At 44.7% G+C, this 15,495-nt stretch overlaps 3 protein-coding genes across 3 annotated transcripts; 2 read left to right on the plus strand and 1 right to left on the minus strand.

The window, feature by feature from the left end:
- Window positions 1–687: 687 nt before the first annotated feature.
- On the plus strand, window positions 688–2,199 carry GL218_00970 (8-demethylnovobiocic acid synthase; the record flags this gene model as incomplete). Its single annotated transcript, XM_033577417.1, has 1 exon — window positions 688–2,199. One exon carries the CDS (start codon window positions 688–690, stop codon window positions 2,197–2,199), a length of 1,512 nt encoding a protein of 503 aa, XP_033439291.1.
- Window positions 2,200–7,386: 5,187 nt separating this feature from the next.
- Window positions 7,387–12,029, plus strand: GL218_00971 (Multidrug resistance protein CDR1; the record flags this gene model as incomplete). Its single annotated transcript, XM_033577418.1, has 3 exons — window positions 7,387–9,108; window positions 9,161–11,834; window positions 11,899–12,029. 3 exons carry the CDS (start codon window positions 7,387–7,389, stop codon window positions 12,027–12,029), a joined length of 4,527 nt encoding a protein of 1,508 aa, XP_033439292.1.
- Window positions 12,030–13,374: 1,345 nt separating this feature from the next.
- Window positions 13,375–14,220, minus strand: GL218_00972 (uncharacterized protein; the record flags this gene model as incomplete). The annotated part of the gene is made up of 2 exons (XM_033577419.1): window positions 13,375–13,501; window positions 13,556–14,220. The coding sequence occupies 2 exons, from the start codon at window positions 14,218–14,220 to the stop codon at window positions 13,375–13,377; spliced, it is 792 nt and encodes a 263-aa protein (XP_033439293.1).
- Window positions 14,221–15,495: the final 1,275 nt, after the last annotated feature.

Raw genomic sequence — 15,495 nt, forward strand, 5'->3', positions numbered from 1 at the left:
TCTTACATCGGTCTCGATTACTTTAATCAAGATTCTATTTATTGATAAATACCGGGACCTATCATTCCGTTCCACATACGTCCAGAGACTGTTAATTCCTGGGCTAGTTTACACGATATTTCCCAAACCGTAATGTTGGCTAGGATATGCAAGACTATGTGAATGAATGCATGCATGAGCTCACCCTCCAAGGAAGCGCTTAAGGAAAGCGGGGTCTGCCCATTGCTAATCAGATGAGGACATGAAATGTCAACATGATCTATATACTTCAAAGGACGGGATAGCCTAGAGGACATCGGAGAATTCTAGATAGTTAAAGCGAAACATAACCTCTACGTCAGTCTTCAAAACTACTTATTTCGATCAGCGTCAGGAGACTGCAACTAGAAAACCTGTTGTCATAAGAGAACCAAAGTATGAATCATCAGTCCCAACCTAGAGCAAGTTAAGTAAGTGCTTACAAACGCCACGTTATTCCTTTGAATCTCAACAACTATATACACACTAGTAAATCTAGACCATGGCTCCCTGTTCTGCAGTTCGCCTAGGTAGGTGACGGAATCTCCTATGTAAGTAAGACATGACTGCCGCTGTCGGTGCGTTACGACCCTATCTACAACCTTATCCACCTACCAACAAGTCTACCTCCTTTTGTAGTTAGAACCACGCTGTGACCCGGTAGGCATCATGACATTTCCCTTCCCATACTCCTTGCTAAAGGCTTTTGGGGACGCACCAGACGTGCCAGCTTTTGAGTATGGCTCGCGCGTGTTCGGGCGAGGCGAAATCCTAGGTCTCGTTGCTCGTTATGTTAGTGGGCTACGTGCTGCTGAAGCCAGCCTTAGTCCTAGCAATAGTATCGCAATATACACAGGCGTTACACCAAATGGCTTCGCTGTACAAATAGCAGCACACGTCTTAGGTCTCCGGGTTATCAGTCTAAAACCCGGGATCGATAAGATACAACTACCCGTCATTGTTGCCGATGCGAAACTCCTAATAGTTGACGAATACACTTGTGCCGAGATCGAGTCTTCGCCGCCGGTAAAACCAGCCGTGGTCAAACTGGAAAACTTACTAGGGGATACCAGTACACTAACACCACAGGGATGTCTAGAAGACACTGCTCTGGTCCTATTTACCAGCGGGACTACAGGTGGACCGAAGGGTGTCGAGTGCACTTACGCAGCGCTGACCGCGTCCTGGGCGTGGCAACGCTCCGCCTGGGACTCAGATACGGAACTGATGGCCTCGAGATATGGCCGTTTTCTTCTATTCGGCACGCTCGCTAGCACCGTCATGTTCGAGCACCTCGGCCTATGCCTCACCAGTGGCGGGACGGCAGTGATACCTACCACGCCTTTGCCGCTTCTCAGGTTCCCTCAAGTCCTGTGTGATCTTCGAATTTCCGCTGTGCTTTTCACCGTACCGCGGCTATACCACGTTCTTGAACTTATTAATTCGGACGCGTCAAATTTCGATTTAAGCTATCTCCGCTCCGTAGTTGTTTCTGGTTCACCGCTGCCAGCGCAGAAGCTACGTGCTGCGATACAAACTCTTGGGGACGTTGTATTTAACGGTTATGGTATGTCGGAGACGGGATTAGTGTGTCTACTCTCCGCGGCTGACATCGCAATGTACCCTGATGCCATAAATGCCGTCGGTCGACCCTTTACAGGTGTTCAGATTCAAATACGGGATGATATCGGGGCTTCGCTCCCCCTTAATACGGTCGGACATGTGTGGGTACGCAGTCTCGGCGCATTCAATGGCTATACGAACGAAGAGTCGTTATCCGTCCTCGACTCTAGTGGCTGGATATGGACGCGAGATTTGGGCTTACTTGACAGCCGGGGCTTTTTATATCTAACAGGACGGGCGCGGGAAATTGTTATCATTAACGCCGATGTATACTACGTCGGCGCGATCGAGCACGCGCTTTTATCTCACCCAGATGTAGACGCCGCGTATGTCGTAAGTATTCCGGACAATAACACGGGCGAGGCCGCTGTCGCATTTATTAAAATGGTTAAGGGTCGTGTCTCTGATCTTAGTTCTCTTCGGGAGTTGGTCAAGGAGAAAGTCAGTCCCGCCGCGGTTCCGGTGACCTTTGTAGCAATAGATTCGGTCCCAATAGCCCCAAGCGGGAAGCCTGATAAACAGGCGCTTATAGGTCTAATATCTAAAACCAAGTCGTAGTAACATTCAAAGAGTTTCCCAGTAAAGGGCACATAATGTTATTTTATATTACTACATTAGCCTTTAAAAAATCAAAGTCTTCACATACTATTACTCCTAGTAGTAGCCTCTGCTGTCAGCTACTCAAGGCAGAAGGTCTAGTAGAAAGGCAATATCTACGTGCACCTTCAAGCAAATAACGTAGAGAAAATTGCCTATGTCTCTTAGATTGGTATAATTGCATCGCTCATCGATTACTAGAGATAAAAACCACTCAATGTGACTAACGATATTAAATTCACTTCATACAATGGCTCATAAGAGGTACATATGAGATAGCAGTCTGAGAAGAAGCCAAGTATTAGGTCGAAGTGACAAAATTAACGGGATTCTATGAGGGCTATACTATATACCTACCTATCAAAAGGGGTCAAATGGAGTACGATATATTATGGACTCGTCGAAATCTATTAATAATGCATACAGGTATCTCAGAGTTGTGACTATTTAATTTAACTAGGTAGGTACCTAACCTAACTTACCTTTATATTGCAGCTCGGAAACAGGAAAACCCGGAAGATATTTGAATATAAATGCCTGACGGACAAATACCTATTGAGATAGTCGGGATCTTCTAGGTGACGTGTCTGAGTTGTTTAAGTCCAGTGACGAAGACCCGGTGAGTGAATGCTCTCTTAGCTTCGCTAGAATACCACCATCAGCTACATACATACATCGAGCCTAACGATCAGCAATTTAGTCTCCGAATGGCTGATGAGACAATCTTGATTTAATCAGATGAATATCATGAGTATAGGTACCTATATCTTTATTATGAGTTCTTTTTACGTTTGAGATGTTTCTCAAGGTGGTATAAGAAAAATATGATCACAAACTTCTACTTCTATTTGCAAAGAACTAGTTCACTCTACATCAAAAATAAACCACAAAGCTTTACTTTGGTAAAACTAAAGCAGTCCTCTTCGTATACGTCACCTCAAATTCCCTTTTACCCCTATCTCATCAACGCTTGACTCCACCACGGCAGCCCGTAGTTTATCTTCACCGACACATACCCAGGTCTATAGATATAGGTTTCCCGGTACGACGGGGATTATAGCACTCCGCTACATTACTCGAAAAATACCTGCCGATCACCAACGTGGTCTTGTTCTAGGCCACGATTCCTATGTATTTGTAATGATTTATTGATATGAATAAAGCCCTCTGCATGAATTAAAAGTAAGCTAGGGTGATAAGAAGCGAAGTTATCTTTAGGAAAGGTTTCGTTAGGTACTTACGTATTAACATCCTTACAATTGCGACTTACGGAGAGTGTATAGTGGTTAAATTTGCCATCTTTAGGATTTCCCAACTGGGGCCAGACAGCATAATTCGTACAAGCTTAGGCCTATCTACATTTACCTTGGCTTGGAGCTGAATAAGTTCTCCGGTGTTACGGTGTAGAGTGAACCCCGAAGTAGTAAATTTTGTTAGCACCCCTTTGGCGCGATGGGGATTCTTGGTCTTAGTATAGTTCGACCAGTCTTCGTGTCCGACAGAACATCCGGGATCCCGAATTATGATTCGAAATATTACTACCATGTAGATCTCTCTCGAGATAAGACGGACCGATATAATTCTGGTATTAAGTACCATTATCATAATGGGCGTCATTAGCTCGGGCTACATGTACATGTTTTCCCGCTCTACATTTTACGTACATAGGGATAAGGAAAAGATCATTGTATATTGGATATCGATCCACACATCAAGGAGAAACGCGTCACCTAGTCTACTGCTATTTTACAAATGATGATAAGGAGTAGTGCTCCTAATCATCTTAAGCAAACATCTGCGCTAACGAAAAGGGGCATCCGAACCCCCATAAGCGAAAATACCTGTCCTATTTGCTAGGTATACCAAGATCGTTAGGTGAGTGGTATGGGACAGAGGGCATATTACATTATCACTTCTCAGCTCTTTTCTTCTCGTAAAGCGTACTATTTCTGGTAGTGCCCTAAGGCAAATAAATGCGTCCCGACGTTATGGTCGTGGGAATGCGCCGCTTAGCCATGAATGTGGCTTCTCTACATAATCCTCCCCCCATAAGAATAGGCCCCTACGATAATAAGATTAGCTATGCATGTGTGCATATGGTGGATACGTATTAAAGCCACTTGAAGCTTGTAAAGAAAGGTTTTTTTTTTCCAGGATAAAGTCCTAAGTAATCAAAGCAGCAGTAAAACTAGTAGTTCTGTAATAGTAGTAGGATCGATTCGTTGGAACTCTCTATAATTCGATTCATAACTTTTGTAGACCTATGGAACTCTTAAAAAACCAGAAGAATCCTGATCTGCAGTGCTCTTAGGAGACCAAGTCGAATTTCGACGGATTGACTTCACATGCCAACTCGACCAACCAACACGGCGCGTATAAACAGGACCAGGATCAACTACTTAGTTACCTCACCCCGTTATTCGTTGCTGACGATCATTAGCTTTCGGAAGGACGGAACATCTTATCGCATCAGCAAAGTAAGGAATCTATTGATGGCGCGTATGAACATACTGCTACGAGGCATAGGTTCGGGGGCAACGCTGAATTGGATAGAACCTGACAATTATACATAGTATAGTTATCTAGTTGATACTGGCATTATTCTGTCTGATGTAGGATTCCCAACAACACGGATGCGCTACAACCCTTGCCATATGCATAAGCGCAATATTATTGGGACCAAGACACCCGGTAGTGAGTACCGAGTACGAGGCACCGATTACGAGGTATCAAAGCCGATTCGCGGACGATACACAGATATAAGTCGGTCATCTTTCCCAAATCATTTAAACCCCCTTGTACAGTACTAGAAAATAGGATTGTCGGGTTTTTTGTTGGTTGTGAATCTTGCTCAGTGCTGGGCATGCAGCTGTGAGATAATCTTGAATCATACTATCCAAGTACTTACACATATATACATACATCTACGTGTGATCCTCAGTAAGATCTTGAGCTATGACATGATTTCTGGAGTGTTTTCGAATACTTCCGTAACGTTGGCGATAGTTTCAAAAGACGATTTAATAAAGCTAGTTTACATCTTGTAACTTAGAGTAATGCAGTTTCGGGGTGCGGATATATGAGGGACTCCGAAGCGCACCGAGATCTTCAGATCTATCGGAGATAAATAATATTATGTACCACAGTAGATTAATTGATGGGATGTCGTCATGACTTGGCTTGGCTAACATATGCTAGGTAATTGAACTATTTATGTATATAATCTGGAATGTTCCAGTATACGTCTTTACATACACTACATATTATTTAAGAATGTATTTCGGTAGGCTGGTAGGGTGCTGATGTTGAAGGGTAGATGAGGAGTGTCGGATTTTATGGTTACGGGCTGTCGGAGAGTTGGAAGACCCCGAATATTTATTCGGGAGGTGTGCGGCTCCTTAATATTCTCAAATCGTTTTTTTGCGGCTTGCCTGCCTGCCTGCCTGCCTAATTGCATCGGCCGGATTTGATGGTTGGGTCAATAAGTCGCCGGACTACTTACTAGTTTGAGCGAAAGAGACGAATGAAAACCATCTTATTGGTTAAAGCTTACGTTTTAAGATTTTCACAAAATATAACTCTTGGTAGCCCACTTATATGTAATATAGATGCATAAGTCATATGTATCCGAGCTTTCTCGGTTCGGTCTCCTTTTTTTTTTTTTTTTTTTTTTTAGCGCGGTGCCAAACGAATACTTTGATAGATCATACCCGCTGATAAGATCGAATCGTAGTTTTTATCAAGTCGATTGATTACCAGGTAAGTATGTTTGTATCAAAAATATAGTAGGCATTTCAATGTTTTTAATACATACCTAAGTAAACAAAGCCATTTACACTAGATCATTAAATGCAACATACATCCGGATAACAGGTATGATATAATTTAAATGTAGTTACATAACCGTCAAGCAGGTAGCTTTGGAACTGATATGATGATATGATATGATGTGATGATATAATACGGAGTTGATAATAAAGAATGATTGGTTTGTCTTACTATAAAATGACTCTGTGGCTGCTATAAGCAGAGAAAGGCAAAAAGGCTGAGAACATATTAAATATGTATTGCTATCGCGACAAAGCCGGTAGTCAGGAATTTATGTATGAAAGCATGTTACATCAGCTGTATGAATAAGTACCCGAGTACCCCAAGTCTAGATTGAATTTGTGCATTTCAGCTCTTAGGTATGTATCAAAGATAATGGGTAATTTAGTATGTTAGGTAGTATTGCGGTGTTGATAATCCCCCGTTGACCGGCAAATGACGGGGTCCGAGATAAAGACCGTCTGGGGACGGTGGAGCAACGGAGACGGAGACGAGGGTACTTATATAGTACCTAATCTATGTAGCATCGATATTAGTTTAATAATGTACTCTATCGGTATCAGACACTAAAAAATTAAGCTCACATCCTTAATCCCACTAGTTAAAATTGAGTCAGGCAGCATAAAATTTGCATAAATGCGCTTATATACACCATTATGAATCATTATTAGGTATTCGCATTTCACGAAGAGTCCGCATTGCCCCCTGGTCTGCCTGGTTCGGCCTACCGTAGTTAGCATAGTTACCTTCTATAGCATAAGCTCGGTAAGATTTGGTACCCATGGAGCCACATGGAAAGTTTAGTGTACTATGTAGTGTACTATGTACTATTACTATGTACTATTAGACATAATACTGGTAGTATGTATTAGCTGGAACAAGACGGGTAGAAAAGACCCTGAAAAAATACGAAAACGAGGCGAATAATATTAAAACCTCCCTCCATCCTGTTTATCAATTTACTTCTCTTCCTAGTTTTAGTCCAGCGAGTGTTGGCTAATCTAGTCGAACCTCTTTCTTCTTACTCTCCTTATTTCCTCCACGACGCCTCTCCATTACCCCCGGCTTAATACTTTATAACGGGACGGAAAGGTCGTTAATTCTTTTTTTAAACCTCATTATTTTTACCCTACATAATCTTATCTCCGTTATAATTACCCCCTCTAGCTAAACTTGTGCTATAACCCGTGCCATTATCACATATCTTATAGCTAAATCAATCTTATCACGACTTAAAGAGGAAAGCATCTAGAAACAGGTATCTACTATTGGGAGGACGACTCGTAATTGTGTTGGTGGACTTCGGCCACAATCTTGAATATGTCCTTCGTGGGCAACCCCTTTACCAACTACGACCGCACGGCCCAAACATCAGGAGTACCTCCAATGTCAAGTGTGCACCAGCAAGAAATTGAGGAGGAGAAGGGGGCGTCGACATCGCGTCATGATGTCGAAAAGGATGTCACAGCAGACTCGAGCATTGCGACTCAGGTGGAAGATGATTCCGAGCTAGACCGACGCGAGTCTATAGTACATGACCTCGCTCGCAGATATACTACCCAATCGAATGTTACTGGAGTCGCCGGGAACAACCCTTATCTAGACAGCTCCGAGGATTCACCTACGAATCCTCACTCCCCTCATTTTAATGCGCGCGCCTGGGCTAAGGCCGTCGTTCGGATGGCCGATCATGAGGGCATGCAATTCCGGACTGCGGGTGTTGCTTTCCAGAACCTTAACGTTCACGGTTTTGGAGCCGCGACAGATTACCAGAAAGATGTCGCTAATATCTGGTTAGAAGGGGCGGGACTTATTCGCAAAGCTCTTGGGAAAGGTCAGACGAAAATCGATATCCTACGCAACTTTGACGGTGTTGTCCATAAGGGGGAAATGTTGGTTGTGCTTGGACCTCCGGGTTCAGGTTGTTCAACGTTCCTCAAGACTATTGCCGGCGAGACTAACGGTATCTATATCGAAGAGGGTTCGTACTTCAACTATCAGGGACTGACTTCCGAGGAGATGCACAAACATCACCGTGGAGAAGCTATCTACACAGCAGAAGTCGACGTTCACTTCCCAATGTTGACTGTCGGCGATACTTTGACATTCGCAGCCTCTGCTCGTGCTCCGCGCCACCTCCCTCCCGGCGTTGACAGGACTACTTACTGCAACCACTTAAGGGACGTCACCATGGCCATGTTTGGTATCTCTCATACTGCGAACACTCGTGTTGGTAACGAATATGTGCGTGGTGTATCCGGAGGTGAACGTAAGCGTGTCACTATCTCCGAAGCTGCACTCAGCCGAGCGCCGTTACAATGTTGGGATAACAGTACCCGAGGTTTGGATAGCGCCAACGCCGTGGAGTTCTGTAAGACGCTCCGGACGCAGACAGAACTATTCGGAACTACTGCCTGTGTCTCCATTTACCAGGCACCGCAAACCGCATATGACTTCTTTGATAAGGCTCTCGTCTTATACGAAGGTCGACAGATCTTCTTTGGTCGGGCAGAAGAGGCTAAGCAGTACTTCATTGACCTGGGCTTCGAGTGCCCCGCCAGACAAACAACCCCCGACTTTTTAACCTCGATGACCAGTTCGATAGAGCGTATTGTCCGACCTGGATTTGAGGGTAGGGCTCCGCGAACACCGGATGAATTTGCCACAGCCTGGAAGAACAGCGCCGCGTACCAGGCCTTACAGGTCGAGATCGAGCAGTATAAGCAAGAACACCCCCTGAACGGTCCGGACGCGGAAGCCTTCCGTGCTTCAAGGAGGGCCCAACAAGCTGCGGGTCAACGATCCAAGTCCCCCTATACTATGTCCTTTTCGCAACAAATCATGCTGTGTCTATGGCGTGGCTGGCAACGTCTTATTGGCGACCCTAGTCTAACAGTCGGATCGCTTATTGGTAATTTTGTCATGGCTCTGATCATTGGTAGTGTGTTCTACAATATGCAACCGAACACCTCGAGCTTCTATCAACGTGGTGCTCTTCTGTTCTTTGCCTGTCTCATGAATGCTTTCTCAAGTGCCTTGGAGGTATGTTTTCGAAATACTTTCTTCTGAGCTATCAAATACTAATTATTACTAGATTCTCACCCTGTATGCGCAACGTCCCATCGTTGAAAAACATAACCGTTACGCTCTATATCACCCTTCGGCTGAAGCTGTCGCCTCTATGCTTGTCGACATGCCTTACAAGATTGCCAACTGTCTTGTCTTCAATCTGACTCTGTACTTCATCACCAACTTGAGACGCGAACCAGGAGCCTTCTTCTTCTACTTACTCGTCATGTTCTTTACGATAATGACGATGAGTATGATTTTCCGTTCGATCGGTTCGGCTTCGCGTACTCTATCGCAAGCCATGGTGCCAGCCGCGATATTGATCCTCGACCTCGTTATTTTCACCGGTTTCGTTATCCCTATCGACTATATGCTCGACTGGTGCCGCTGGCTCAACTACCTGGATCCCTTAGCATATGCTTTCGAGTCCCTGATGGTAAACGAATTCCATAATCGCGAATTTACATGTGATCAATACGTACCAAATCCCATGGTTCCAGGATACGGCGACGTTCAAGCGATTAATCATGCTTGCAGTACTCCTGGTAGTTTGCCTGGATTCTCAACTGTCAATGGCGACGCGTACATAAACTCGGCATTCCAATACTATAATTCTCACCGTTGGCGAAATTTTGGTATTTTGATCGGTTTCATGTTATTCTTCTTGTTCATCTACATGACCGCTGCCGAGCTCGTCTCTGAGAAGAAGTCGAAAGGTGAAGTGTTGGTTTTCCGACTTGGTTACAAGCCTGCCCAATTCAAAGACAAGAAGGGCGACATTGAGGAAGGCGAAGGCCCTCGTGTTGGTCCCACGGCAACGAACGCAAGCCGTGCCAATGGTCCCGCTGAGAAGGGTGGTGCCCTACAGGAACAATCTAGCGTTTTCCACTGGAAGGACGTTTGCTACGATATCAAGATTAAGGGAGAACCGAGGCGAATTCTGGATCATGTTGACGGCTGGGTTAAACCTGGTACTCTAACCGCGCTAATGGGTGTATCAGGTGCTGGAAAGACAACCCTCCTTGATACCTTGGCTGATCGTATCACTATGGGTGTTATAACTGGTGATATGTTGGTCGATGGTCATCCTCGTGATCATTCTTTCCAGAGGAAGACTGGTTATGTTCAACAGCAAGATCTTCACTTGTCAACTACTACCGTCCGCGAGGCTCTCAACTTCTCTGCTCTCCTTCGCCAGCCTGCTGAAGTTCCGCGTGCTGAGAAGCTTGCCTACGTTGACGAGGTGATTAAGCTTTTGGATATGGAAGAGTATGCTGATGCGGTCGTCGGTGTCTTGGGCGAGGGTCTCAACGTCGAACAACGTAAACGTCTCACGATCGGTGTTGAGCTCGCTGCTAAGCCTCCTCTATTGCTATTTGTCGATGAACCTACCTCCGGTCTTGATTCTCAAACTTCGTGGGCTATTTTGGATCTTCTTGAGAAGCTCACTAAGAGCGGACAAGCTATTCTTTGTACCATTCATCAGCCCTCTGCCATGTTGTTCCAGCGCTTTGACCGTCTGCTCTTCCTTGCCAAGGGCGGAAGGACTGTCTACTTTGGCGACATCGGAGAGAACTCCCAGACTCTGACCAGCTATTTCGAACGTAACGGCGCTCCAGCTTGCCCCGAAGATGCCAACCCTGCAGAATGGATGCTCGACGCCATCGGTGCTGCTCCAGGTAGTGAGACTGACGTCGACTGGTTCCAGACGTGGCGCAACAGTCCCGAATATAAAGATGTACAGGCCGAGCTTCAAAGTCTCGAGAACGGAGCACAGCATGTCCCAACGCCTACCGAAGATCCGCAATCCTATCGTGAGCATGCTGCCAGCTTTGGTACTCAGCTATTTGAGGTCACATCCCGTGTATTCCAGCAATACTGGCGAACCCCGTCATACATCTACTCTAAGGCAATTCTCTGTATCCTTGTGGCACTCTTTATCGGTTTCGTCTTCTTCAAAGCTCCCAACACAATCCAAGGTCTTCAGAACCAGATGTTCGCAATCTTCAACATTTTGACCATTTTCGGCCAGCTAGTTCAACAAACAATGCCGCATTTCGTTATTCAAAGATCCCTTTACGAGGTGCGCGAACGTCCGTCTAAAGTTTATGGCTGGAAGGTCTTCATGCTGTCGCAAATCATTGTTGAGCTTCCCTGGAATACGCTTATGGCTGTCTTCATGTTCGTCTGCTGGTATTACCCCGTGGGACTTTATAGGAATGCTGTGGATGCTGGTCAAACCACTGAGCGCGGTGCTTTGATGTTCTTGCTCTTGTGGGCTTTCCTTATTTTCACTTCGACATTCACCGATATGATCATCGCTGCTTTTGAAACGGCTGAGGGTGGTGGTAACATTGCCAACCTGATGTTCAGTTTGTGCTTGATCTTCTGTGGTGTCCTTGCTAGTCCCGATAGCTTCCCTCGCTTCTGGATTTTCATGTATCGCGTCAGTCCGTTTTCATATTTGGTGTCGGCCATGTTAACAACGGCGGTGGCAAACACTGAAGTACATTGCGCCAACAACGAATTCGTACACTTCGACCCTCTTCCTGGCCAAAACTGTGGCGAATACCTGCAGAACTACGTCCTTGCGACTGGCGGTTATATCGAAGATGGTACCGCAGGTCGTACGTCGAACTGTAGTTACTGCACAGTCTTGGAGACGAACACGTACTTGGCGGGTGCCAACGCCTTTTATGGTAAGTTATCCTCTTCAATTATATAATTCATCGATAAGATTTAAAACTAACGTTTACTTCGCAGAGGACCGATGGCGCAACTTTGGTATCCTTTGGGTATACATCGTGTTCAACATCTTCGGCGCGCTATTCCTCTACTGGCTCGCGCGCGTGCCTAAGGGCAAGAAGAAGGAGAAGAAGACCAAGAAGGAGTAAAGAAGTAGGGACGAGAAAAACGTTCAACCACGGATGAGTGCATGGAGATGATGTTATATGTATTTTCTTTCGAACACGTCGGGACTCATGCCGTGGCAGACAGACGTCTTTTTTTATATATCTATCATGTTGTAAATATGCATCACGCAAGGCGTTCATTTTTTCAAGAGAGGAAGATCACTAAACTAGAGCAGGACTGAGACTTGCTCACGATAGCTGTTAATATGGTATGGATAGCAGCATGGTTGGGTAATCTATAGATACGGCAATCAATGAATAAATAGAGAGCGCTGCGCTCAGTTAGACATGGACACTACATATCTTTCCAGTCTTTAGTGCTCGCCCTATATATACCAACTACCTACTGGATAGGTACTTAACTAATACTTACTGCTGTCCACAATAAGTCAGGTACCTAAAGTAGATAGTCTATTAAGTTCCCGCAGTCAGACGACTAGTTTGTCTATGTCAGGAGGCCGCTAAGGGTAGTTTGTTCCTTTATGTCGAAGCTAATGTGCCCAATCATCCCAATGTACGAGATGTCTACCTACTGTGAGGTAGGTAGGTAAACATAGTATTATATTACTACTTTAACTACTTAGACACTATACCATCACAGTATTTATCTACTACGTACGTAGGTATATAGCAACATAGCAGTAAATCATAACCGTCACTAAGTATCCCAAGTATCGGACCTAAGGTAAATTGGACAACACTAGCCTGCCCTTCATACTTAAACTACCAGGTAGCTAACTAGTCGTAGCTCACGAGCATCGGTGCTACGCGAAACAACAGGTTGACGAATCTGAAATTTTTGACTGCGCTAATGAGTCGCGCTGTCTTGGCTGATTGACCATTTGCCAAAGGTCGGTCAGAAAATATCAGTAGCTTCCTATGGCATCTAAATTGGTGTTGTGTAAAAGGGATATAAGTCAAGAAACTACAAATCGCTGTCATAGAAGCAACTCACCATTCGATATCTTACGCTATGGTTATTTTAACTCGTATAATTCCGAATTGTTGTCCAGGTTCTCATTAACAGAGAAGCCTCATACTGTCAAAAGGAGATTGTAAAGCCGACAACGCGGTGAATTGAGAGATGATATATTTCTATCTCCTTTGTGGTATCATCAAGGCCTATTGCCAACTGACTATGTGGTAGAGTATATGCGCAATGCCGCCCTTTGCTTTGCTTGGTATCTTTTGGAACACCCAATGCCGCTCCTAAATGTTTATTACAAAAAACGATCGTATTTTTGTTGTGCTTCGCCTTGCTTTGCTCCGCTCTGCTTTGGAAAGAAAAGAATAATAGACACATATTTTGCCTGCTCGCCCATGCGCCCTATAATTGCAATCGGCCCGCGGAGTCGTCCTTCTCATATATGTCTTGCATCGTCAATTGCACGCCGACAACCTTGGCCTCGAAGAATTGGAACAGCTGGAGAAACGCGGTGAGGAATTGGGAAGAACTGTTCCCATATTATTAGCCTAAGTAGTCGAGTAATTCCATAGCCTATACTTACACGAGGGAAGCAATCAACCCTATCGTCGGCGGCCATAAGCCGACATACCTAGATCCCCACCAAGGATACATGATATGCGCCGAGTATATCAGAAACCCGAGCGTTGGCCCGGCGAGTAGGATATCGACTATAGTAAATTGCAACCTCTTAGCGCGACGCCTTCGGATGCCCTCATCCTCATCAGGGCCGCCGAAGGATACGATAGTCCTCCCGTTAACGGCGAGGGTAACTGGGGGTAAGCCGACGGTACGCCGCGGCGATGGCCAGTACGCGTATCCTAGGATACTACACAAACCATGTGCTAGATTCCAAAACAGTGCTAACCAACATAACGAGAATAACACTTTATTTTCCCACGGCCACCACCCGGCATCGATAGCTGTATGCACTCGAATCACCGTCGCCAGGCCTAGTAATGCCGTGAAAAGTCGCGGGATAGCAATTAAGGGAACATCGAAGCGCGTCGTATTGCTCTCACTAGCCTTATTGCTGTTATGACTATTACTGCTGGTGCTACCATTGGAGTTATTATAGTTGGTGTGGTGAATTTCGCATTTTTCGCAAGGGCAGCTATATATTTGTATCGCTACGTGATCCGAAGATGATGAACTGCGTGTGCTGACCGGTGTCAGTGGGCTTCGACTTCGAGGTGTTGTTGTCGACATAGTTGACGATACTTGTTATTATTGACGTCGTCACGTCTTAAGGCTTCTTTTTCTTCTTTTTTTTCCTTTCTTCTTTCCTCCTCTTTCTTTATTTATTATATTTTTCGTCTTGTTTCTTCTTCTCTTGTTCTCGTCTTAATTAAAATACTTTCTAATAAAAGTATTATAATTATTTTCCAATTACGTTAGGTATTTACTCGTTATCCTCCGATTCGACCTAATAAGGCTGCGATGCGATGCGATATAATGCGATGCGATGATGCTAGACGAGACACCGCAGCTCGGGATGTTGTACATGTAGTTGTATAAGTGTTACTCGCGTTGAAATTGCGGAGGCGAATTGGAAATAGCAGTTAGTTGGAGCAGTTGGAGCAGTTGGAGCAATTGGTCTGGGACCTTAAGGACCTTTAGACATTAGGGACTTTTTAGGGGTCATGCAACAGGTAAACCTTTTTTAGATAAAGGGGATCAGCTATTCATTAGTACATTTGTTAGTACATTTAGTTTAAGTGGATACTTTCCCGCTGTTGCTGCGCCCCTTTTTATACATACATCTGCAACGCTACATGTAGAAGGAACATTATCTTAATAATACATAACTACATATTTAATCGGGCACAGTTGCAGGGCTGCAGCGTAACGTCAAAAAATAGAAGCCTATGACGTTCCCCGTCTTTTCATTCCTTAGGTAGGTTAGGTACCTAACCTAAGGATTTACACTTATGCATGCATGTATTTTTTGGGGGCTATGTTTCTCTTTTTTGTCCCATCCTTTTATGCACTATGCACTATAACCTCGCCTCCTCGTCCCATTTCATAGCCTACATCAATTCTTTTACACACACTTATATACCTTTAAATGGAAGACCTTCCAGTCTTCATATCTATAAACGCCATTATCGAATCCTCAGTTACAGCGTTGCTGCAAGACCACGGCACGGACGGAGTAGGTCTACATCATTATCCATCTATACTTATCTGTTTGCAACTCAGGCTGCCGGAAAGGGTCCGAGTGTGCCTTGAACTAGACCGGAGGATTTTCAGCTAAACTACCTGTAAGCTGGTAGCGGTAGAGCTAGGTATAACCCATGTTTCTTCCCCGTTGCGGAGAGATGAAGATCTTGAGGCTAGTGAAACCGATCATGATTCTATTGATTTGGTGGTTTAGATACTCGGAAGTCAGCTTAAAGATAAAGTCTATGAGAAGTCAACTTGCAACTGAGAGTCCTCCTACTTCTAACTATAATTATCTAATTATAATAAAGCGTTTTCGAG

Source organism: Daldinia childiae (genome assembly GCF_008694065.1).
Source record: "Daldinia childiae strain JS-1345 chromosome Unknown Scaffold2, whole genome shotgun sequence".
Taxonomy (NCBI): Eukaryota; Fungi; Ascomycota; class Sordariomycetes; order Xylariales; family Hypoxylaceae; genus Daldinia; species Daldinia childiae.